This window comes from Myotis myotis, unplaced genomic scaffold (genome assembly GCF_014108235.1).
Source record: "Myotis myotis isolate mMyoMyo1 unplaced genomic scaffold, mMyoMyo1.p scaffold_m19_p_6, whole genome shotgun sequence".
NCBI classification, from domain to species: Eukaryota; Metazoa; Chordata; class Mammalia; order Chiroptera; family Vespertilionidae; genus Myotis; species Myotis myotis.
In genome coordinates this window covers 78,959,066-78,985,603 of record NW_023416368.1, presented here as the reverse complement: position 1 = coordinate 78,985,603, position 26,538 = coordinate 78,959,066, and the positions used below count along the sequence as shown (strand labels likewise).

At 49.9% G+C, this 26,538-nt stretch overlaps 1 protein-coding gene across 10 annotated transcripts in view; it reads right to left on the bottom strand.

Annotated features, from left to right (window-relative positions):
* Nucleotides 1-26,336, bottom strand: part of DOT1L (DOT1 like histone lysine methyltransferase) — a 65,568-nt gene extending 39,232 nt beyond the window's left edge. For 6 of the 10 annotated variants that reach the window (XM_036312869.1, XM_036312878.1, XM_036312877.1 and 3 more), the window contains exons 1-7: nt 26,188-26,336; nt 15,168-15,211; nt 7,182-7,256; nt 3,725-3,788; nt 2,981-3,209; nt 1,129-1,223; nt 507-569 (exon numbers count right to left, since the gene is read on the bottom strand). In XM_036312869.1, the coding sequence (XP_036168762.1) occupies nt 507-569; nt 1,129-1,223; nt 2,981-3,209; nt 3,725-3,788; nt 7,182-7,256; nt 15,168-15,211; nt 26,188-26,268 (651 nt within the window). In that variant the 5' untranslated portion in view covers nt 26,269-26,336. Of the gene's footprint in view, nt 1-506; nt 570-1,128; nt 1,224-2,980; nt 3,210-3,724; nt 3,789-7,181; nt 7,257-15,167; nt 15,212-17,916; nt 17,986-26,187 lie in introns of those variants that run through there. The other 4 variants (XM_036312876.1, XM_036312871.1, XM_036312879.1 and 1 more) reach the window with 3 other exon arrangements.
* Nucleotides 26,337-26,538: the final 202 nt, after the last annotated feature.

Below are 26,538 nucleotides of genomic sequence, written 5' to 3'. Positions count from 1 at the left end.
CTACTTACCCACCTCGCACCAGCTCCACCACACACACATGCACGACATGGAAGGAGGGGCCGCCTCAGAAGAAGCCCCAAGTGGTTCTGGAGACATGCAGAGGGCAGGTGATGATTACCTTTGTGCTAACCAAGGCCTGAGAAAGATGTGCCACCTCTGTTCTCTGAAAGCGTGGAGCAGGAGTTAGGAACACCTGCCCCCAAGATGGCCCCTGAAAGAGGAAGACGAGCATGGCCAAGAAGGGGTGAAAAAGAGGGGAAGAGGGGAGGGAGAACTTCTAGGTAATGTCAGCCATCCCATCCAAGGGGCTCCTGAAGGGAGCTAAGCAGGCCTTCCTCCAGCAATACCACATGCCCAGCTCGGGTTAGGCCGGGGCAAGAATGGGTGAGGAGGGGATGCCCCAGTGGGGATGAGCTGGATCCCATAGGAGATGAACGGCGGGTCTGGGAGGAGGAGAAAGTATAGGGGACTTGTTAGCCACGGGGGCATGGAGCGATGGCACTCACTGTGTATTCTGCATGCTTTTTTCCATACCATTTCATCCACTTCCTGAACTCTCGGTCCATGGTCTGCAAGGGAACAAAATCAGACAGCCCATCAGAAATCCAGGAAGGCAGAGGAACTTGGGCAGATGGCCTGTGGCTCCTCGAGGCCCATCCATCCCTTTGTTCCCCTCCCACTCTGACAGATTAAGCCGAGACTGCCAGTCTTCCCCCTCCACCAACACAACCAGTAAGCAACAGCTCCAGGAGGATTCTGGGGGTCCCATGGATGGTAGACTGTGGGCCTATAATAGTTCCCAACCTTCAGGGAACCGGAGGACACCAGAGTCCAAACCACAAACATTTCTGTTGGATGAGATGATGCTCAGACCCATTTACTCCGCAGACAGTATTACCAGCTGACCCCACCCTGGGGGCAAGAGGCTATAGTTTCCAGAGGAACAGAAACACACTAACAGAGACCCAAACTCACATTGGAGACCAAAGAGCCTCAGAGCTCCTGCCTGGATGACCCTCTCTCCCCATGTCCCACCACACCCCCATCCCCACCACCTGATGATGGGGGCAAACAATGTGAAAAAGAAAAGAGGTACAAAGACATGGCCAAGTCCCCAAAATGGCTCACCTCCGCGTACTTGGCTGGGATGTCCGCTTTCTCGACTCCGTAGTGATGTTTGCAGTTGGTGGCCGCGGCGACTTGCAGCACGACCTGGCCCACTCCTTCAGAGAGAGGTGGGGGGAGGGGTAGTCACAGATGCAGGACCGTGATGGAAGGTGGGAGAAGCCAGGTGGGCAGTGGCCAGGAGGGTATTAGGCAGAGCCCCCAGACTCTCCACGAAGGCCCACGCATTCACTAGGGGATGGCTGTCACACTTTGGCTCCCACAACTAGAATTGGTCTATGGCCAGATGAAGCATGAACTATCCAGACACAGACACAGCCCTTAGAGACTGATGCCACAGGGTAAGGCTCCCATTTATCTCAAATCCACACTATTACTGCTGCCACAGCACAGCAAGGCTCACCAGATCGGACATCGCCTTGAGAACACCATCAATGCTTGTCAGTGACTGGGTTTAAAACGGGATTGGAGGTGGAAGGAGAACCCCCCGAAAAACAGAAATGGGATCTCCAAACCACTGTCACTGGTGGCATCGTTGCCCAGCCGGACAAGCAGGAGGAGCTGAGATCCAGGAAAGGGGCATTGCCTGCCAGCGCCAGCACTGTGGACCTTAGCCAGCAACCTGTCCTCCCATGAGAGGTCAGCTTTACATTTCAAATAATGTTAGGAGCCCTTCAATTTTCCATTTTGAATAGAAGGTATTCAAATAATAAAAATAAACACACATGCCTGACTGGCGTGGCTCAGTGTTTGAGTGTTGATCTATGAACCAGAAGGTCCGGGTTCGATTCCTAGTCAAGGCACATGTCCAGATTGCGGACTTGATCCCCAGTGTGGGGCATTGCAGGAGACAGCCGATCCATGATTCTCTCTCATCACTGATGTTTCTCTCTCTCTCCTCTCTCCCTTCCCCTCTGAAATCAATACAATACACACACACACACACACACACACACACACACACACACTTTTTTTTTTTTTCACACACACATTTTAAGAAGCACACTATTTAGAAACACAGGTAAATGAAAGCCCACAGGTAAAGGTCGTGAGGGTCCCTACCAGGGGTAGGGGAGGTAGTGAGAGTCATGCACAAGACTGGTGGTTTTAAAAAATCATCACTCTTTCAATATAAGAGAGATAACTTAAACAGCCTTCTAGATAACTGGCTTTTGAACCACATGCATCCCAATTAAAATATGAATTGTGTGCTTGAAAAGGGCTTAAACTAAGGATGACGCTACCAAAAATGTCATCTTATTCCCAAGTGTCGAGGACACACGTGCCTGTTCAGACAAGGCTTTCAAGTCTGTAAGCATGAGGCTATAGTGTATAAACAAAGTCACACGGGGACGGCAAAGATACCCAAAAGGGAGGCTGTGCACAGGATTCCTAGTAGAGCAATCTGATTTTGACAGTCAGATAATCAGCCCTGTCATGCCAATCAGAATATCCTACCAGGAATCAATCAGCCTGATGTTTACTCATTCTACAAAGCTCATCTTGGGCACATCTGCCAGGCCCCTGTAGCTGTCCTGCTAAGACAGGCCTTGCTCCCAGTAGCCTCCACTGGTGCTGAGGATGTCCCATAAGAAAGAAATAGGGGGCTGCTGGGGCTGGAGAGAGCTGGGACCCCACCCAGGTATTGAGAAGCAGAAAGGGCTTAGTTGAAACCTGTTGGGATGTAACTGTTTCCTCCATCTCTGGGGGAGCTAGAGGATCTGCAGGAAGGTCGGCTGGGGCAATGGGTGTGAGGGAGGACCTGCCCCCTCCAGCAACCTCACACTCTGAACTTTTCACAGAGGAGGTCTGGGGACTTGGAGCACAGCCCTGGGGCCTCCTATCCCACACTCACCACTTCCCAGGTCCACAAACAGGTCGTCCTCGGTCATCTTGATCTCATCAATCATCTGTGCGACCAGGTCAAAGGAGGTCTCCCCATATACCTCTGGGGAGAAGGGCTCGTAGTTGTTGAGCTTCTCAGGGTCTGTCACTGAGTGGTTGTAAACCTGCTGCAGGATGTGCCGCAGGAGCCCATTGGATGGCCGCGTATTCAGCTTCATGGGCTGCGTGGTTCCCTTCCACTGCAGACATCAAGGAAAAGTGCAGGAATGCGTCACACAGGGGAAAATACACCCTACGACCTTCACACCCCAACACCAGGTTACTGCTTCCTACTGAAAAAAAAGTGTGCATGTGTATATACAAGTGTGTGTCTGGGTACATGGGCGTTATATGAGCCTGAACATGTATAAGGGTATGTATGTATATATAGGTGTGCATGTGTGTGTATAACTGGTGAGCAATAAGGCCCACAGTGCACACAATGCTCACTGCCTGGGCCCTGCCATGCTGCCATGCTGCCTCGCTACACAACAGGGTTGTTAGCCTGTTGACCTCAGAACCCTGGCCTCAGAATGACTGTCTTCCTGAAAATCTACGTGGGAAAAGAAATGGGCCCAGAGGAGCAGAGAGCCAGCACCCTTCAGCCTTGGCCTTCCCCTCTTGGGATCAAGTAATGTGAAGGACAATGGGGTTGAGAACCACAGTTGGGGTCTAGATGAAGAGATAGGCCTGAGGGGAGAGTGAGGCCACCTACCAGCTGGTGGATGCTGTCGATGGCCCGGTTGTACTTATCACAGAGCCTCTGCATGCTTTCGAAGCTGAAAAAGGCAAAAGAAAGGCACTGGTTACTGCCAAGCTCAGAACAGGACACCAAGAAGGGATGGCACGTGGACAGATGTCACAGGGTCAGGCAGAGCCTGGCTCCCACCCAGAGGTCATAGGGCACCAAAGAATACCCCACATGGGCAACAAGGCTAGGCCAAGAGTTTCAGGGTGAGGCAGTCATGGCTAAGAGGCTGTATCTTGTACTCACAGGCCAAACCCGAGGTCAATGGTGTGCTCATCAGGCCATAGATCAGAAAAGGGGTTCACACAGCCATTCCTAGAGCCCCATGGGGAATGGGACCCAGACCAGGCCCTCACCCCCAACCCAGCAGGCAGGCTCTCACAGCCTTTCTCTCCCTGGCTGGATCCCGCAGCCCTCCCGCCCTCGGCCCTGACTCGGATGGGTGCTGAGAACACCCACAGGGAGAAAGGGCAACTGGCTTTGCTGGACCACGCCAATACCCTGACTGCAGAAAGGAGGGCAGCACTTCCTCACTTCACACCGGTATCACTTCTGTTTACTTTTTTAAAGTTTCCACACTTTCAAAGATATAAGCAGCATGTGTTAGATATATAATGAGAGCTTGGGGGAGTTTTGTTTTTTTAATATATATATTTTTATTGAAAGGAGAGGGAGAGAGACAGACAGAAACATCAATGATAAGACAGAATCATTGATCAGCTGCCTCCTGCATGCCCCACACTGGGGACCAAGCCTGTAACCCAAGCATATGCCCTGACCGGGAATTGAACTGTGACCTCTTGGTTCATAGGTCGATGTTCAACCACTGAGCCAGGCCAGCCAAGCGGGGGGAGTTTTTTAAGAAACGAAATTCTTGGGGAGGGTGCAGGATCAGGATGGATGGAGTCAATGGGGGAGGAAACAGGGACACTGAATAATTTCAAAAAAAAAAAAAAAAAGAATCTAAATTCTCCCAAACATGATCAATTTTATTTTAGGTGTTAATTTTCAATGAAATCCCCTAAACCAGGGGTTTTCACCTGGGATTGTCATACCCCAAGGAATACAGGGTGATGTCTGGGAACATCTGTTTTGTCATGACTTGGGGTGCTCCTAGCATCTAGTACGTAGGGGCCAGGGATGCTGTTCAGCACCCACAGTGCCCAGGACCGCCCCACAGAAAGTGAGCCAGCCCTGATGTCCACAGTGCCACGGGGGAGGACATGCACCAGGTTCCTGTGCTATATAAAAGGAGCATCCCTGGGGCTCTCTACGTCTGCTCAGCGATGCCAGCTGAGTAATGGGCTCCTTCACACACGGGACACAGAACCCTACTCCCCACGAGCACCTTCGATACCTACCCCACTCCTCATTCTCAGCCCTAGATTTACAGAGTTTAGGGGCACTTTCCTTCCTAACAGAAGTAACAAATTCAACTAAGACCAGCACCCACATGACAGGTTTGCAGCTCCCTTGGGTGGCAGCTGCCACTGAAAAAGCTAGAGAGTTCAAGGGCAGGACAGAGCAGCCGCCACCAAAGCCTGAAGAGTTCTCACAAAGGACAGTGACTGGAAACATCAGAGCGGGCTGATGCAATTAGTAACCAGGAACAACAAGCTCCAGCACATTCCAGAGACTAGTTACAGGATGGAGGTGACGAGCGGTATGAGGCCCCAGCAGGCTCACAGTGGGCAGAGGCCCTCCTGGCCCTGTGGCCCTGAGTCCACCTAGCAGATGAGAGGATGACTTAGCAGCAGGTCCAGGGCTCTGGTCCACACTTTCTGTGGCCGCAGGCAGAAGCCACTACACTATTCACCACTCTGCATTTTAGTTCCTGTGCTCCAACTTTCACATCACCCCTTCAACCCAACCACAGTGACCACTCACAGCCTCCGACCACCCCTGGGAGACATTCTCCTGCAAGGATGAGCAGAGGTGGGGGCTCAGAGCACCTGGGCCATATCCCTGCAGCCTAGCCCCAGACAGGAATCCACCCCAACAGACAAAGCTCAGCCCCACGGGCTTTTCTGAAAGAGAAATGGTCCCACTGCTCGCCTGACCCTCATGTTGCACCAGTCCCTCGAGGGATGCCATCAGACTGGCCCCACCACTCTCTGCCAACTCCGACATCCTTCCAGTCTTTTCTAAGCCAACTGAACATGAAAGGAAGAACATTAAACTTCCAATTCAAGCATCTTGTAGCAAAAGCACCTCTCAAACATCTGCTGCTGTAGGCCCTGCACACAGTGGACACCCCTTTATTAAAGATGTGCTTCACCGACTATGTGATTGACATGCAAGGGCCAGTGCCCCTACATATCCTCACCCTAGGGGCAAGAGGACTTTGTCATGGGATCCACAGCATGGTTGATGCCCTGGACAATGAGAATGCAATTCCCCCCTTTTTTCCCCCTCCAATCTTCACCTGAGGATATGTTTTCACTGATTTTAGAGAGGAAGGAAGGGGGGAGGGGAGAAAGAGAGGGGGAGAGAGATCAATTGAATGCCTCCCGTACGCACCCCAATCGGGGATTGAACCCACACCTGGATATGTGCCCCGACCGGGAATTGAACGGGTAACTTTTTGGTGTATGGGACAACACTCCAACCTACAGAGCCACACCAGCCAAGGCCAGTTCCCTTCTTTTTACAACACTGGGTGACAATTATTAGATGGGGAGGAGGGCAAGAGGTGAGAGGACAGAATCTGGCTGACTGAGGTGGGAAATGCTGACCCGTGAACCAAGGCCTCTAAACACACATGAGATCAAGGAAGGGACGCCTGCGTGCTGGGCCCTGTGCGGGGGCTTCTGGGCTCCTGTGGGCCATGCTCTTCAACAAAGGGTGAGTTATCTCAGCCCACAGACAGCACCACCCTTTAGCCTGCCAAGAGCTAAAATGGACACAAGCCTGGAATGTCATCTTTCTTTCTCAAAGAAAAAAAAAATTCCAAGCAGGCATTCCAGAGCTGGCCTCTCCCTTCTCCACCCACAGGACTCTCCTTTGAGATCAGGATGTGCCTGCAGGAAACTGCTGAATGTGGCCAAAAGGCTGGGTACGGTTACTGAGAGCTGGACTGGGGCTAACGAGTATCTGGAGCTCCAGAGGCCAGGCCACCAGTGGCTTCTGGGTAGGAAGCTTGGCTGCTGGAGTCGTCCGCTATGAAAACAGCGACTATTAACTTGAGGTGATTTCACACAGACCAAGTCTTGTTGCACAATGTGGCATTCTCAATTATGTCCTCACTCTGACAGCCTCTGCCAATATCTGATAAAAAGTTCCTATAAAATAGCTCCAGAGATTATAGCCAATTCTGAAAGGAAATTTCAGATCAGTTTGTACCATGGAAGAAGAACTAATTATAGGCTGTGTCCCTACCATGTGTTCAGATAAAGAGAAGCAGCTCAGACAGAAACCCACTTACCTTTTGGTGTCGTAGTCGATTAGGACGTAATTCTCCATAGCGAGCTTGAGGTCTGGGATTTCCTCACAGACCCATCTGAAATCCAAAAGCAGAAACAACAATGAAGATGATTTTTCAGGCTGGACATTTCACTCTGAACTTTCTTAAACACTGTTTACTTCTAAATATAAAAAGAAAATATCTTCATTACTCAACCGGAGTCATCACTACAGATTATACAGAGAATAAAAGGCAAATCAGGAATATGATGAAAAATGATATGCCAATGAATTCAATAACTTAGTTGAAGTGAACAATTCCTTGAAAGACACAAATTACCAAAACTGACATGAGAAGAAACAGAACATCTGAATAGCTCTATCCAATTACATAACCTGATTCCTTAATAAAATACCTTCCCACGGAGAAAACTCCAGGCCAAGATGGCTTCACTGGTGAATCATATCAGACATTTGAGAAGAAATAGCACCAATTCCACCAAAATGTTTCCAGTTTTATGAGGCTAACATTACCCAGATACCAAAAGCAGAGGAAGACAAAAGCATCGTAAAGGCATTACAAGAAAGATTTTTGTGTCATCAACAGACACAAAAATCCTTCACAAATATTACAAATGAATTCAGCAAAACACTTTTATCAAGTGAGGTTTATTCTAAGAATGAAGAGTTGCTTAACACTAAAATTAATCACTGTAATTTACCTCACTAATAGAATAAAGGGGAAAATAGTCTGGCCATCTCAACAGATGCAGAAAGTGAACATGACAAAATTAAATCCCTACTCATGATTAAACAAACTCTCAGGAAATTAGAAATGGGGGAGGACAGCTCAATAAAAGTCTGGGGTCAGGTATGAAACTATTGTCTCTGGGCAAGAAACCACCCGCAGCTCCACTTTGCCTGCTGGCTCCGTTCTGTGATCTGCAGGGGATGGGAGGTGGAGTGGGGGACACAAGGATACTTGAGAAGGAATAAGGAACAGCTCTTTTTGCCCCTGGGTCCCTATGTCATCTAGCAAGACTCCTCACTCTGCCTTAAGTATTACTTCTCGTAACAGCTACTGAATCCAGCTAGCAGTTTTCTTTATCATGCCCATAGACCACACACTCAGACCACACTCCTATCTCAGAAGTCTGGGTACCCTCCCCTGGAGACCCATTCCAAACTCAAAGTCGCCAGAGCCAGCTGGACAGTCCACATGTCACCTTCCTGTGCTCCCCAGATCCAAGGGTCCCTAGGCTGCAATAGTGCTCTCTTCTCCTTTGCTTACAGAACGTGCCCCTTACTCCCAGTGAGCACCTCCTGATGGGGAAACCTCTGATCAGCAGCACACATGGTTTCAGGCAGGAGACTATGAGCCCTGCAGCTAACACCAAACTGGGTTCAAGACTCATACTCCCAGGAGGGTGGAGACAGTGAAGATGCCTGTAGGCCCCACCTCCCTTCAACACTGTACTAGATAGATAGAGGTCCTGGCCAGTGCCACATGACAAGAGAAACAAATGGACAGTCTTTACTGGAAAGAAACAAAACTATCTCTGTTCACAAGACACACGATTCAGTATGTAGTCTAGCCTATGGAATTTACAGAGATGCTTCCAGAACTCAAGATGTGAATTCAGCAAGGTCGCAGGACACATGGTCAACATGCAAAAACGAGCTATATTTATATGTACCAGCAACAACAAAGAATAAAATAAAAGAAAAAAGAAAATAAATTAAATGTCACTTAAAAAAGCATTAACACATAAATACTCAGACCCTGGCTGGTGTGGCTTTTAGTTGGAGCATCATCCATGCACGAGAAGGTTTCAAGTTCAATTCCTGGTCAGGGCATATACCTAGGTTGTGGGTTCGACCCCAGGTAGGGGCACCTACAGGGGGCAACTGATTGATGTATCTCCCTCACATCAATGTTTCTCTCTCTCTTTCTTCCTCCCTCTCTAAAAAATATCCATTAAAAAAATCCTTAAAAAAACATAAATACCTAGGGATCATTTTAATGAAAGACTTCCAAGAGCTCTATTGAAAACAAAATATTGAGAAAAGTTAAAGGCAACATAAACAAATAATGTTCATGGGATCCAAGACTCAATATTGTTAAACCTCCTCCTCAAACTAGACTCCACCTCAAAGTAATCCCTAAAAAAGCCCAACAAGCGCCCTAACCGGTATGGCTCAGTGGATAGAGCGTCGGCCTGCGGACTGAAAGGTCCCAGATTCGATTCCGGTCAAGGGCATGTACCTGGGTTGCGGGCACATCCGCAGTAGGGGGTGTGCAGGAGGCAGCTGATCGATGTTTCTCTCTCATTGATGTTTCTGACTCTCTATCCCTCTCCCTTCCTCTCTGTAAAAAATCAATAAAATATTAAAAAAAAAAAAAAAGCCCAACAAGCTTTTTTGGAGAAACAGACAAACTGATTCTAAAATTGACACACAAAGGCAGAGAACGTGGAACAGCCAAAATAATCTTTAAAAATAACAGCACTGTTGCAAAACATACTATCCTGTTTTGGGACTTACTATAAATCTGCAGTAACCAGCAGTGTGTGGTAAACAAACAGGGCGGTGACACTGAACACAAAATCCAGACACACAAACAAATAAACATGAAATTTTGATAAAAGCACCAAGATAACTTAATGGGGAAAAGAGAGCCTTTTCAACAAATGAGACTGGAGCCCTGGCCGGTTTGACTCAGTGGATAGAGCGTCAGCCTGCAGACCAAAGGAAAGGGTCCTGGGTTCAATTCCGGTCAAGGGCACGTACCTTGGTTGCAGGCTCCTCCCAGGCCCAGGCCCTGGTGGGGACACGTGCAGGAGGCAACCAGTCAATGTGTTTCTCTCACATCGATGTTTCTCTCTGTCCTTCCCTCTCCCTTCCACTCCCTCTAAAAGATCAATGGAGAAACATCCTCAGGTGAGGATGTATCAAAAAAAAACAACAAATGAGGCTGGAACCACCAAGTATCAGATGGAAAAAACTTAAATTTTCACCCTCATAATCTTTGTAATCTCATTTAATAGAACCATGATTAATTCACAACTGATTTTAAACCTGAACGTAAAAGTGAAAACCACAGAGCTTATTGAAGAAAATAAAAGACAGCATCTTTGCAACTCAGGAGGCAAAGATTTCCTGGATGCAACCCAGACAACTAACCATCAAAGAATGAACTCAGTTAAAAGCTTCCACTCATTGAGGTGCCATGAAAACCGCAGTCAGCTACGCTACACCTCCTATAGCACCTCATCAGGCACTCACTGCCAGAACATGTCAAGAATTCTCACAACTTCAGTCAAGGGAGACAAACAACTCAATCTCAAGAAATGACAAAACAAAGCAGAGCTCCCCAGAGAAGTGGCCGATTCTAAGGGTGCAATGTGGGAAACTCAGAATGTCTCTGGAGCATCCTGTGGTTCCAGAAAGTGAGGCTGGACTCAGAGTGGGCGGGGGCAAGTCAGAGGAACACAGGACAGAATGAAAAAGCCCCATTGGGCTTCCAGAGCTGAAAACACATTCATCATGTGGTGGACCGGTAAACAGGATGAAGGACCTGTGGTCCCCCCTACAACAGCACACTGCTCAGTAATAAAAAGGAAAAGCTACTGGTACACACAATGGAGAATCTCAAAACGGCGTGCTCAGCGTGTGCTGTCCAATTCCATGCAGGTGAAATTTTAGAGAATGTAAAGTAACACACAGTGCCGGAGAGCACATCAGGGTTGCCGAGGACAAGAGTGAAGAGGGAGATGGATTCAGGGGACATGAGGAAATGTGGGGGCTAGAGATATCTGTTGCCATGACTGCCGTGCATGGACATGTGTACAGCCACCCCACTTAGACTGTACACTTCACACATGTGCAGTTTCTGTGCTTCGGGTGTATTTCAGTTACAATTTTTAAAGTAATAATATCGGAAAGAACACCCTCAACTACCTCTGTGTAAGTTGGAAATTCTCCATTATAAAAAGTAAAAGGAGAGGGGGAAAAAATAAGGTAACCACCCATCTCTGCCAATGAACAGAACTCATCTGCAGGGACAAAGGGAAGAAGGTCAAGTTGTTTTGAGACACAGGACTTGAGGCTCAGGCCTGGAGGGCAGCAGCCACTGCCAGTCCAGGAGAAGACCAGGTTAACTGGAGATGCCAAACCAAAGGCTGGCTCCCCAGATTCAAACTGGCCTGACACCCTGTACTGCAGGACAAAAAGACACCCGACTTTGCAGAGGAGAACCCATTGGAGAGGCCGACTACCATGAAGCACCCCCAAGGAGTAGACAAGAACCAAGCTGCCAGCTCAGAGCCCTCCCTCTCTCAACCACAACACTTCCACCATCTAACCAGCAGCCTCTTTAAAAATAAATAAATCAGCCTGGCTGGTGTGGCTCAGTGGTTGAACGTCAACCTATGAACCAGGAGGTCACAGATCAATTCCTGGTCAAGGCACATGCCCAGGTTGCGGGCTCAATCCCTAGTAGGGGCATTGCAGGAGGTAGCCAATCAATGATTCTCCTTCATCATTGGTGTTTCTATCTCTCTCTCTTCCTTCCTCTCTGAAATCAATAAAATCAATCAATCAATAAACCAGCCCTAGCCAGTTGGCTCACTGGTTGGAGCATTGGCCCTCAGACTAAACATTCAGATCAAGAGCACATACCTCGGTTGTAGGCTCCATCCCCAGCCATGATTGGGGCACCCGCGGAAGGCAGCCAATCAATGTTTCTCTCTCCCTCTCCCTTCCCTCTCTCTAAAATCAATAAAAGCATATTTTAAATAAACAAATAAATAGATAAATAAAACTAAGCAACCGGAGAACCAAGGTGGCGGCATAGGTTAACGCCTGAGTTTGCTGCCTTGAACAACTACTTCAAAAGTGAAACTAAAAGACGGAACGGACATCACCCAGAACCACAGGAACGCTGGCTGAGTGGAAGTCCTACAACTAGGAGGAAAGAGAAACGCATACGGACACTCAGAGGAGGCACAGTGCTGAAGTCAAATACTGAGGTGCGGAGTGCGCGGAGCCGGCTGGCGGCGGAGGGCGTGGTTGGCGTTTTCAATTGGGAGGGAGTCGCAGACTCTGAGCTCCAGATACGAGCGAGTCTTTAGGGACCCAGACTCAAACGGGAGAAGCGGGACTGTCTGGCTTCCATCAGAGCGAGTGCAGCTTTCTCTCCGAGCTTTGCAGCGGGTGCTGGGACTCAGAGAGGCAGAGCCCCTGGGGAAAGGACTGAGAGCCGCCATAACCGCTCTCTCCGGCCCACCCTGTTGATCCTGTGCGACCCGCCCCGCCCAAGCCCTGCACAGAGGCATTTGCCAGATAGCCTCAGGCAAAGGCTAGATTAGCACCTCCCCAGAGGACAGAAGTTCTCTCACTGCAGACAGAGCTGATTCTCATAGCCACTTGGCCTGGAGGTCAAACCCTGCCTGGTATTAGCTACAACAATCAAGGTTTAACTATAAGACTGCGCACAAAGACCACTAGGGGGTGCACCAAGGAAGCATAACAAAATGCGGAGACAAAGAAACAGGACAAAATTGTCAATGGAAGATATAGAGTTCAGAACCACACTTTTAAGGTCTCTCAAGAACTGTTTAGAAGCCGCTGATAAACTTAATGAGATCTACAAGAAAACTAATGAGACCCTCGATGTTATGTTGGGGAACCAACTAGAAATTAAGCATACACGGACTGAAATAACGAATATTATACAGACTCCCGACAGCAGACCAGAGGAGCGCAAGAATCAAGTCAATGATTTGAAATGCGAGGAAGCAAAAAACACCCAACCGGAAAAGCAAAATGAAAAAAGAATCCAAAAATGCGAGGATAGTGTAAGGAGCCTCTGGGACAGCTTCAAGCGTACCAACATCAGAATTATAGGGGTGCCAGAAGATGAGAGAGAGCAAGATATTGAAAACCTATTTGAAGAATAATGACAGAAAACTTCCCCTACCTGGTGAAAGAAATGGACTTACAGGTCCAAGAAGCGTGGAGAACCCCAAACAAAAGGAATCCAAAGAGGACCACACCAAGACACATCATCATTAAAATGCCAAGAGCAAAAGATAAAGAGAGAATCTTAAAAACAGCAAGAGAAAGAAACTCAGTTACCTACAAGGGAATACCCATACGACTGTCAGCTGATTTCTCAACAGAAACTTTGCAGGCCAGAAGGGAGTGGCAAGAAATATTCAAAGTGATGAATACCAAGAACCTACAACCAAGATTACTTTATCCAGCAAAGCTATCATTCAGTATTGAAGGTCAGATAAAGAGCTTCACAGATAAGGAAAAGCTAAAGGAGTTCATCACCACCAAACCAGGATTATATGAAATGCTGAAAGGTATCCTTTAAGAAGAGGAAGAGGAAGAAAAAGGTAAAGATACAAATTATGAACAACAAATATGCATCTATCAACAAGTGAATCTAAGAATCAAGTGAATAAATAATCTGATGAACAGAATGAACTGGTGATTATAATAGAATCAGGGACATAGAAAGGGAATGGACTGACTATTCTTAGGGGGGAAAGGGGTGTGGGAGATGTGGGAAGAGACTGGACAAAAATCGTGAACCTATGGATGAGGACAGTGGGTGGGGAGTGAGGGCGGAGGGTGGGGCCGGAACTGGGAGGAGGGGAGTTATGGGGGGAAAAAAGAGGAACAAATGTAATAATCTGAACAATAAAGATTTAATTAAAAAAAAAACAACCTAAGCAACCTGTAATACTGCTTCACCAACTGAGGGGTTTATGGATTATACTAGAAAAAAAAAAGATCCTACATCTCAACAATGGCACCCTGCTAGATCCACACAAATAATTTCACCCAATCCTTAAAACGATCTTTCAAGGAGACACTGCTCAGCCCCAAGATCAAACCAAAGCAGCTGGGGAAGCTGCAGGGCCTGTTAGGTCACCAGCTCCCAGGCGGCAGGGTGGAGATGCCCATCCTGACTCTTCCACAGACATCACAACCTGGCCCTGCCATGGGCTACTACAGGCTCATGTGGATGTCATGGTGTGTGACCCAGGTGGTGACTACATGGCTAAGGATGTTAAGAAACAACACAGCAAGATGCCAGTAAACAGCCCTAACCGGTTTGGCTCAGTGGATAGAGTCAGCCTGCGGACTAAAGGGTTCCAAGTTCGATTCCGGTCAATGGCATGTACCTTGGTTGCGGGCACATCCCCACTGGGGAGTGTGCAGGAGGCAGCTGATCGATGTTTCTCTCTCATCAATGTTTCTAACTCTCTATCCCTCTCCCTTCCTCTCTGTAAAAAATCAATAAAATATGTTTTTTAAAAATGCCAGTAAACAGACATGCGAGTTTACCGAGGGAACTGACAAAGACTGGGGTTTCCAAGCATGGGATATGCAAAGCAGGAAGTAGCCACTGTCATCACTCGAGTTTGTTCCAGACCCTCAATCCAGCATGGAGAAAAGGCCCATTAGAGAGAGAGTGGAGGGTACCTCCCTCCTGGCTCCAGACCCTCAAGTGCCATACCAGAAGAAGGCCCACTAGACACAGCAAAGGGCACCTTCCTCCTGGTTCTGTCAAAATTGTCACTGACACACCCTGTGTTCTTCCCTGCACTCTCATAGACTGGGCTTTTGGAGGGCTACCAAGGATATGGAGGGAAAATCAGTCCACTAAGGGGCTGTGCTGAAACAGCACCAAATCCAATAGGAAGAAGACAGAGACAGATGGAAGAGAGAGTAAAACAAGGGGAAGAGGAAAGGAGTTCCCTTGTCCATCAATTTCCACCAGAAGCCGAAGTTCATAGAGGCACCAGGACCTATCCAGGCCACACCCAGACAACCTGGACTGCTCTAACCAAACTCTGACACTTTTCAAGTCTTCTCAAGATGCCGATAGGGAACACAAGAAGGACTGGGCTGAGAGAAGGTGGGTGTGCTGGAAAGACAGGAACGGGCACTGGCCCCAGGCCAGACCCACCCCCGCAGATGCCACACTCACCGGATGGTCTCGATGATTTCATGAGCAGCATCGTGGTGTTTGTCCTGAAAGATAAAATGACAGGGTTTAGAGCTGACTGAGCAGTCTCTCTATACTCCATTGATGGCAGGTTGGCCATCTTAGGGTCCAGGGACTACAGGAAGGGGGCATTGTAACCCCTGGGCTTTCCCATCTCTGTATTTCCAGACCCACTAAGCTCTCAAACGCCCCACTCAGGCAGGACTTCCCAGTGAGTTATTAGGGTGCTGTCCTGGGACCCCTGCCCACTTGGGACATGCTGGCCTAGAAGAGACCCTGTCCCTGTAGTTTCTCTCCCCAGCAGGCAGCAGGGAAGGGATAAAATCTATGACTCCGACCGTCCTGTCCTCCACCCGCCAGTACCCACTGGCACTTCTCCTGGGCACTCCCACGGCCTGGATGCTACAGGCCTGGCTTTGAGTTACTGAACCTCCCAGGCCTCTGTTTCCCCATCTGTAAAATGGGAAATGCCAATAATAACCATTGTGAGAATGCATGTGGCCATCCTCCTGCCTAGACAAAGACACCTCCCACTTCCACTGGTGGCCAGGACTGTGCCCACTGTGTGTGTGGGGGGGGGGGGGGGGGGGAGGATTCTCCATGGCTTCTTCCTCAAAGGAAGCTCAGGGATCATCCAGGCCTTTCACCAGGGTGTGGGCAGCAAGTTAATCCAAAATCTCAAAGAAACTAGGATCAGAACCACCGAGTAGTCCCCTCTAACTCTGTCCTTCTCCCACATGAACACTATGCCTTCCGTTCTGCGGTGAGAGTTAGTGCAGGGGTCAGCAAAGAGGATGGGCCTGGAGGGAGAGGCCTGCCAACCGCTGCTCTGTGGCAGTAACAACGCCTCTTAGCCCGGGCCACCATTTCTACCACTTTACAACAGGATATGGGTAGAGTCCCTCACATTCAATAACAGAATCAAAACAGCTCTTTAGATACCCTTGAGACTTAAGTCTTATTTTTAAAAAAATAATAGCTCTATTGAAATATAATTCTGATAGAACGAACTCACTTGTTTCAAGTACACAGTTCAGTGGTTCTTAGTAGGTTCAGTGTTGTACAACCACTGCACTAATTCCAGAATATTCCATCACCCAAAAAGGAAGCCACATCCCTATCAGCAGTCATCCCAGCCCCCTCCCAGCCCCTGACAACCACTAACCCACTTCATGTCTCCGTGGATTTGCCTATTCTGGACATTTCACATAAACTGGATCACACAGTATGTGGCCTTTTGTGCAAGGCCTTATTTTTTAAGGCACAAGAAAAAAAACCATCTTTCTAATGTTCAGAATAATATCCTCCCATTTACTAAGAATCAACCAATAAATATTAAACTGGTATCATTTAAACAAGGTGGGGACAAGATGAGAACATACATCTACACAGAAATTCACATGTGAGCGTTCACAGCAGCGTAATTCACAACTGCCAAGGGTGTAATGCAGCTGCCAGCCATTACCAAGCCACAGGTATCTTTACTCGAGTTTGTTCCAGACCCTTATCTTTCAGGACAATATTAGCAAAATAATGCACCAAGCTGCATTAACTGTCTTGGCCCAAATATGCACACAGGCCTGCAAAGGCACAGGAGCCTGGAATTTGGTCTCTTCTGTGATGAGAACTTGTGCTTTCTCAGCTTTAAAACCAAAATAAAGGGAGAGAAGTTGACAACTGTGCCCTCTGAGGTCTCAGAGCAATCCTTTTAGGACCAGGCCAGTTTCTACCCACAGTCCTGAAGGTATAACTTTAGAAGCCCTGGTCACTATCAATGATTCAGATGCTCTCCTGACCTACTGGCCATGGCCTCTTTTACTTCTCCATAGACCTTCGGAGGAGAGAGATGTCAGACCCGGCCAAGAAAGGTCAGACAGGGAACAGCCCTGAGGAATCCTGCATTGACAGTCCAGTCCTCATCTTGTTATGCAGGGACGCCCCCTCACACTTGCCCCTCTATAACAGGAGCCCTGGACCCTAGATTGATGGCCCAGCCTTTGTCTCATTATGCAAGGACACCTCTTCATATCCCCCCTTGCATTTCAAGAGCTCTGGACCCTGAATTGACAGCCCAGTGCTCCCCTCATTACACAAGGACACCCCCACAATGCCTCCTTCACTGCCCACATTCCCAGCCCAAGGTGGCCCACTGCTGCATCAGAGACTGACCCATGCTCTTCTCACTACTTGTACCAGAGCACCCTAAAGAAGCAGCTGAGAGCTCTAACCAGTTTGGCTTAGTGGGTAGTGTGTCGGCCTGCAGACTGAAGGTCCCGGGTTCAATTCCAGTCAAAGGCACATGCCCAGGTTGTGGGCTCGATCCCCAGTAAGGGGGTATGCAGGAGGCAGCCGATCAATGATTCTCTCTCATCACCAATGTTTCTCTCTCTCTCCCTCTTTCTTCCTCTCTGAAATCGATAACATATATACATATACATATACATACATACACACACACATATATATATATATATATATATATATATATATATTTTTTTTTTTTTTTAAAGCAGCTGAGAGAGGTTCTTCCCATAAAAATCTGTCTGGTGGAACGCTGGCAGCTGGGAAAGCTGAGTTGTGTGTACCTGGGGTTCATCAGGTCCACCCACTTTGGGAATCATGTGAAAAGGTCCACAATAAGTGCAACTGTTCCATCTTAAACTGTGCGCTGCACAGAAGGCAGTATCACGCCCTGAGATGACACCAAACTGATCCTTATGGTACTACTCACCTCCCCAACATGGATGTGAGGCTGTCGCTTATTCTTCCAGACGTTGAACCTCATGTGCTCAGGAGTGTGCAGGGGACACTCACCGAAGGAGGGTGGGAGAAGGGTGGTTTTTTGTTTGATTTTGTCTTTTTATATTTTTATTGATTTCAGAGAGGAAGGGAGAGGGATAGAGACAGAAACATCAATGATGAGAGAGAATCATTGATCAGCTGCCTCCTGCCCGCCCCTACTGGGGGGATCAAGCTCACAGCCTAGGCATGTGCCCTTGGCTGGAATCGAAACTGGGACTTTTAGTCCAGTGGTCGCCAACCGGTGGTCCATGGACCACTGGTGGTCCGTGAGGTCCGAAAGGTTGGTGACCACTGCTTTAGTCCACAGGCCGACATTCTATCCATGAAGCCAAATGAGCTAGGGCTCTCTGTTTTGATGGCAGGGTTTTGATGAGCAGAGGTCTGGCTGGAAGAGTGAGACGGGAGGTGGTCACTTACACTCTGTCAACAGGCATCCAGAAAACTCAGTCCCAGAGGAAAACCAGAGGGTGTGACCGGAGGCTTCGGGGGAGGGGCAGCACCAGGTCCAGTAGGTGCCTGTCTCATACTGGCCCATTTCTTCACCACCCCTCTCCCCACTTCCTGGTGTACAGGTGCCCCTGGAGTTGGACTGGGTGGCAGGCTTACAGATTAGGTTAAGTGCATTAATTGGGCCTGAAGCATTCTGCTGCTTAGGTGGGAGCAAAACTGTGTAGTTTATGGTTTATCCTTTATATGGTCGACTCAAGTATTGATCATGATAGCACCTTAACTAGTTCAAAATATGCAGGACCCCAAACACAGAAGCCACATGTCCAAACAAATTAAGAGCAAAAAACAACTGGCAAATGGCTGGAGCAGAGGAGGAATGGGCAGAGAGCAGGTACTGATGGGACGTAGGATGGGCAGTTAGAGGTCAGGTCTTCAAGAAACATGACTGATGTGGTGCCTGGGGCAAAGATGGTAGGTCAGATGGGCTGAGGGTGGCCAGATTTGTGGGGTTCGAGACAAGAGGAAAATGCAGGTGCCTCGTTCAAAAATGGTTAGCAAGTTCAAGGCAACATTGCAGAGCATTAACCAAGAGAGGTCCTTCTGCAGAGAGGTTTGCAGGCAGGACAGAATGGATTTTGAATCCAACAGTGCTGCTTCTAGAAATGGATCTCAGACGGGTCGTATAACCCCTGCTCGTGGCTCTCTCATTTGTACACTGGACCCTGTGGGGACGTGTCTGTGCTGGAAAACCCTCCTGTTTGTCCCGGTCCTGCTGCCAGACCTCTGCTCTCACGTACCCACCCAGGGAGAGATCTGCCCCATGGAGATGAACTCCCAGGCTCACAGTGCCGATATCCACACAGCAATAAATACCAGGGCTCAGGGCCTGCCATCTGGGACACGGGGCAGCACAAGGAGAGAAGGGACAGTGAGGCAAGAGGTCTCAATCACAGTGAACGCACTCCCAGAGTTGCAGAAAAAGTCAAGTCCACCCAATCACTGCTTTTGAGCTCACTAGTTTTACAAACTATGCTTATATGGCCCTCAAAAGAATGCCACATTACAAAAGGGGACAAAAAGGGGTGGCTAATATTGCTCTGCAGGAAGGAGGGTGCTGAGTTGGTACTGTCACAGGGCTGGTCCAGCTCTGACCTGCCCTTCCTCCCACTGTTAGGGAATGTCTTCTGCTCAGACAAAAGACAGAGCTGAGAGAATGGCCAGCAGTGACTTACCAGGTCGGAAGACTCATCTCCTGCTGCCACCCCTGTGGCACCTCTCCTTGCAGGGCCACACTGCCCCAGCCACCCATGCTCAGTGCCAACTCTGACTTGCATAAGCCAGGTGACAAACAGGCTGGCCGAAGGACAGAGCTACATCTACCCACCAGACCTGCAGCTCCCACATCCCCCAACTCCATGGGACAAGGAAGCCCCAAACCAACACCATCCTAGCACCACTGGTTTTCACGAATGCCTGCCCCACTGAGGAAGCGAGCAGCTAGGCCCCTGGACCTCATTTGGATAGTGGCACCCACTGTGCAAACACAGTCCCACAATCCTGCAAGCTAAGCTCTGTGGTTGGGAGGAAGAAGCCTCCATGAGGAAGAGGGATCTACAAGTATGCCATCCCCATGGCAGCCACAGGCCACCTAGGGTTATGAGGCACTTGATGTGGGCTGGTCTAGAAGCAGTGCTCTAAGTGCAAAACACACACTAATTTCAAACACTTAGAAAACATACCCAAAAAACTTGCTCTTAACTTTTTAATTACAAGTTGAAATGCTTGTATTTTGGTCATAGTTAAATATAATACATTATGAAAATTGATCACACCTGCTTCTTTTGACTTTTTATTTATTTTTAAAATATATTTTATTGATTTTTTACAGAGTGGAAGGGAGAGAGATAGAGAGTTAGAAACATCGATGAGAGAGAAACATTGATCAGCTGCCTCCTGCACATCTCCTACTGGGGATGTGCCCGCAACCCAGTCACATGCCCTTGACCAGAATCGAACCTGGAACCTTTCAGTCCGCAGGCTGACACTCTAGCCACTGAGCCAAACCGGTTTCAGCTCTTTTGACTTTTTAAACGTGGCTACTAGAAATGCTGAAATTGCACATGTAGTTCATGTGCTAGTCCTACCAGGTGTCACCTCCCATACCTCATTCCACCTCTGCAACTAATGGAACATTTTTGAGGTCTGACCCTGAACATGAGGGTCTACAGAGAGCCTGGGTCCTTGCAGAGCTGGGACCAGGCATGGAATGCCCTGTGCTCTGGGCAGGGTCTTTTGAAGGTTGGGAAAGATGTGGAAAGGGGGCTTAGATCTCCATTGGAGGACAATTGCCACCTATAGCCCCAGGTGACAGAGCTAAGACCAAAGCTCTGGTCTTAACAAGAAAACTTCAGATGCTTTAATAAAAACTAGCCCATCAGCCCGGTTGGTGTGGCTCAGTGGTTGAGCGTCAACCTATGAACCAAGAGGTCACGGTTCAATTCCTGGTCAGGGCACATGCCCCGGTATGGAGCATGCAGGAGGCAGCCGATCAATGATTCTCTCTCATCATTGATGTTTCTAACTCTCCCTCTCCCTTACTCTCTGAAATCAATAAAAATATATTTTTTTTAAAAAGAAGTCCCTCTGCAAGTGCCCAACGACTGGATAATGGAAGTCTTCATAAAATGGCTGTCAAGAAGTGACACCAGTGGGACAGTGGGACAGTGGGACATGATGACCAAAATTTCACCCCCAAAACTCTTCTTGTCCTCATCAGAGAAAATAACTTATTACCACAGACCACTCCAGCCTAAAGCGAAGGGTATGAGGAGAAAAGAGACAGCACAGGACTGATGAGACCCCTCTGACCAGGAGAACTTGCCCAGGAGGCCCTGCCACCAAGTGGCGGGCAGAGACTCAACTTGGGATCTGGAAAACCAAGACACACTGTGCCCCTGAAAATTCCAAATATTTTTACCTCTAGCAAGTGGTCACTATTAGTGCCACACCAGTTCATGTGGGGTCATCCCCACCCCCAGACTGAAGGCCAAATGAATGCCTCACCAGGGCCTCAAGACCCCACAACTTGGCCTGTCCTTGTAGGGGGATATTACGCAGCCAGGAAAGGGGGTGAAGCACTGAACTAGTTATGGCAGAACAACCGAACAATCAAACAACTGGTCGCTATGACATGCGCTGACGACCAGGGGTTGCACATGGAACATTGATGTTTCTATGGTGGGCATCAGCAACGGGTGGCAGAGCGCAGAACATGGCGGGCATCAGCCATGGCAGGATGGTGGAGAAGGTGAGCAGGGGCGCCAGACCAAGGCGGGGCACCAGTCATTGCCATCAGGGCAAGCCTCTGGTTACTGAAAATTCTTTGCTCCTGTGCGCCACAGTCCCGCCAGGTGCTCGCACCTGCTGCCAGCACCAGCCCCACTCACACCCACTGCTGGCGCCAGAGCCACTGCTTGCACTCACTGCTGGCGCCCAGCGCCGCCCCGATCACTCGGTGCTGTTGGCGGGTGCGAGCGGCGGCTGCCAACCCAATCGCCCCTCAGGGCTTCTCCACCTCCCCCTGCTTCTGAGGGGCGATTGGGGCAGCAGCCTCCGCTCACATCCGCAGCTGGCGCTGGCCCCAATCACTCTGTGCCATCAACGGGTGCAAGCGGGGCCGCCGTCATCAGCCTGTGGGAGCAGCAGCAGCAGGAGCAGGGCTGCAGGCAGACAGGAGCCCAGCGGTCTCAGCAGGAGGGGCTGGGCGGGAGTGCGGAGGATGGGCCGAGACCCGCCCCTGTGCCCACTGCAGCCTCATGGCCCACAGTTCCTTTCAAGGTGCACAAATTCGTGCACTGGGCCCCTAGTAATTACATATTATTCTCTAGTCATGTAAGATGTCACCATTGGGGGAAACTAGGTAAAGAGAACATGGGGTGTCTCTGTATTATTTCTTATGGCTGCACAAGAATCCACAATTATCTCAAAATAAAAAGGTTAATTAAGAAAAAAAGCATGGAGTTCCCACAGGGAGACTGGGTGGGCAGGTCCCCTGTAACTCTGCCTCCTCCTCCCTAGTGAATGTCCAAAGTTTCTGGGGCCCCCCTGACTCCCTCTAGCTCCCACCATTAGGATCAGAGTTCGCAGTAGGCATGTGGATTTTAGGGACTAGAGCAGGGGTGGGCAAACTTTTTGACTCGAGGGCCACAATGGGTTCTTAAACTGGACCGGAGGGCAGGAACAAAAGCATGGATGGAGTATTTGTGTGAACTAATATAAATTCAAAGTAAACATCATTACATAAAAGGGTATGGTCTTTTTTTTTTTTAGTTTATTCATTTCAAACGGGCCGGATCCGGCCCGCGGGCTGTAGTTTGCCCACGGCTGGACAAGAGTATGAAAACAGCCACATGTGGAACACCAGACTTTTTTGATCATCCTTTCCCCTATTACATAGGCTATTTCAACCACATAAAGCCATGGAAGGGTTAATCTGCCTTCCCCCGAACTTGGATTAGGTAGGATTCACGCAGGCAGAGGTCAGATCAGAAAATATCTTCTGAGTCACAGGATGGCTGGCTCACTTGGCCGGCCCACTCAGCTATTACTCATTGGCAGCATTAAGGGCATGACTACTCAGAGGGCACTCATCAGAGAACTGTGGGCTCTGGGTAGGAAGCCGAGGGTGGAGACAGTCACACTGAGGCTGCTCCCCCCGCCCACAGCCTTATTAAGTCACCCAGGTGAAGGACCCCTGCACATCCTCCTCTCTAATATTCTTGCACTGCCACCCAGCAACCCAAGATGCCATTTACTCCCTTCTGAGTTGAGACCTAGTTTCCCACCCAAGAAGGGCCATCCTGCTTTAGAAATTATGCCACTGTGAACTGCAAGTGGGTATTAGAAACTCAGCCACAGAAGGAACAGAATGTGCTGGGTCTCCCCCCTCATGTTTGCCAATTGCATAAAAGCTGGTTTCCCAGGCTGGACACTTCTGAGTGTGGCCGTTGTGGCTGTTTGCACTTCCTCCTACAGATGCCCCTCCTCAGAGAATCCACTCACACCTCCCCCAGGACAAGAGTGGTAGCTCCTCCCCTCTGAACCTCAGCTGACCCTATACACAGGGCTACAATAGCTCTGCTAACTTTTATGTTTATACATCATTCACCTTCCTTCATCTATAAGTTCCTTGAGAATAAGAACATTGTCTACTATCCCCAGGAACACTAGAAATGACTCAGTGAACAAGTAAGCTCAGTCATTTCAACTGTGTGGTCACATGAGTAATCTGACCTTCCAAAAAGTGAAGCTTCTTACGTAGCCCACTTTCTTCATGTATTCATCATTGAGTCATCACAAAATATGAATTCTATAAGTACTGCCCCCTCAGTTCCCATGAAAAGCAAAACTCCTCAGTGGGGAAATGGAAGATTGACAGACGTCACTGCAAAGTAAGGCTGTTGCGAGCCCCGGCAGCTAGCTGAGAATTTCACTGGACTAGCCACACCAGACAGGGACCTGCTGACATGAGGTGGCACACCAGGCCAGGTGGGCAGCACACCCCATCCCCTGCCAAGTGAGGCCAGGGCCAGCAAGGGAAAAGATGCTCTGCAGTTCAGAACCACCTGCCACTAGAAAGCCAGGTCCCAACCCAGGAGGCCTTATTTACAAGGTTTACAAATCCCTGTGGCCTTGCTCCACCTGAATAAAAGCAGGTGATAGAAACAGCATGAGTGTCTCTGGGTAAATTTTCACCTTAGTATATAATGCCTGGGTGCTGGGTCATAGTGGTTTTAATTCTTCCCATGCTCAAAAATGCAAATTCGCAAGGTACACAAATGTTAATTGTACACTCAGTACAGCCCTCCCCACCAGACCCCCATCCTGCTCCTAAGCATTTCCCAAGAGAAGTGAAACCCAAGTTCACATAAAAACCTGTCTGAGGATGTTTAGAGCAGCTTTATATGTAATCCCCTCCAAACTGGAAATATCCCAAGTGTCTTGCCACCAGCAGCCTAATGGATCAATGGGATACACAGCAAGAAAAAGGAGTTACTTTTTATTTTATTATTTTTAAATACATTTGTATTCATTTCAGAGAGGAAGGGAGAGAAGTGAGAGAGACAGAAACATCAATGATGAGAATCACTGATCTGCTGCCTCCTGCATGCCTCACACAGGGATCAAGCCCGCAACCCAGGCATATGCCCTGACCAGGAATGGAACCGTGACCTCCTGGTTCATAGGTCGATGCTCAACCACTGAGCCACACCAGCCAGGCAGGAGTTACTTTTTATACCCACTACAACATGGATGAGTCTCGGCTATGTTTTGCTGAGCAGCAGCAGCCAGAATCAAAAGGCTCTGTGCTGTTTAGTCCATTGACCTAACTTTCTGGAAAAGGCAAAACTGTAGGGATAGAGAGGAGGTTAGTGATGGCCAAAAGGTGGAGGACAGTTGGTGGCAAAGGGCAGAAGGGACCCTGAGAAATGACGTGATTGTTTTGCAGTGTGACTGCCATGGATCTGTCAAAAACCCCTAGAACTGTACCCTAAAAAAAGTTAGTTATACTACACGCCACTAAAGATAATTAAACTTTAAATAATGCACTGGACAGCCACAGGGCCTCCCACTCTGCTTTCTCTAGCTTTGGAAGCTCCCCACCCTGCCCACTGCTCAAGTCGCCCGCAGGACGCACACCGGAAAAGCCAGGGCTGGACTCGACCTCACCTCCGGGTTCGGGATGAGCAAAACTCCAAGGGCGGGCTGGAAACCAGGAAAAACCTCAGACGTCAGCCCCCGGGCGGTCCCAGCGTCCCAACCCCGCCCCTGGTGCGAAGTTTCCAAAAACTGACACACTCCCAGGGCGTGCGAGGGGCGGGGCGCACGGGCTTCCCCGCCGGGTCCCCTGGAGGCCCCGCCCCCGTCGCCCCCCCTCTCGCCCCGCAAGACAGGCGCGCGAAAGGGCGCCCCAAAGATGCCCGCCCACGGCGCCCGCTGCGTTTTCCCTCCCGACGGCACCCTGCCCGGCCGGAGCGTGGACGCAGGGACACCGACACCGACACCCACCGCACCGCACTCCGGGGCGGGAGGCCGAGGCGCCCACCCCGCGCCCCGCATTCATAGAGTCACCCAGCGGACAACTTTGTAAATTTCCGCTCGACCTGTCACTTTCCAAGGGTCACTCGAGATCGGGGACAGAAAGCCTCACGGCCACGGCGCCGGCCGGCCCGCCGTTCAGATTACGGTGCAGAAAGCCCTATTCTGGGCCGGCCAGTCCTGCCGCTCCAGGCGAGGGGGGCAAACCGCCGAAAGCAAAACAAACAAACAACAACTAGGGGGAGGGAGAAGGAAGAGATGCCCTCAAACACAAAAATACAGCGGAGCCCACTGACAGCTCCAAGAATAAACTACAAAAAGAAAAAGGAAAAAAAGGAAAGAAAGCCAAAAAGAAACCCTGACTGTCAGAACATGAAACACGGGAGGGCAAGTTCGCCAGCCACCCCGGCCGGGGGGACCGGGGCCCCAGCCCCGCACAGGCGACCGCAGCCCGGGCTCGGGCGCCCCTCGGAGGCGCGGGGTCTGGCCGTGGGGACCCCCGGCAGGCAGGCAGGCAGGGAGGGAGGGAGGGTCCCCAAGAGTGTTTATGGGATCGAGTCGTTCCGTTGCTCGGTGGACCCCCAGCGCGCTCCGCCGAGAGCGGGGATCCGGGGGAAGGGGCGGCCGGAGGGGAGCAGAGGGTGGTACTCACGTAGACCGGCAGCGGCCACGGATAGACGGCGGGCTCGGCCCCCACGGGCGACTTGAGCCTCAGCTCCAGCTTCTCCCCCATGTCGGCGCGCGCGGCTGCCGCACCATGCTAGTCGGGCGGTTGGGGGAGGGGCGGGGCGCCGCCGGCGGGGGCGGGGCGGGAGTGTAAAGGCGGGCGGGCGGGAGGGCGGGAGGCTGAGGAGAGGGGGCCCGGCCTGGGCCTCGGCCGCCGCCGCCGCCGCCGCCGCCGCCGCCGCCGCCACGCTCCCGTCCAGCTCCCGGCTCCCTTTTTGTGGTCACAGGACCAGGGCCTCCAGCGCCGCCGCCATCTTGGGCCGGCGTGAGACGAACA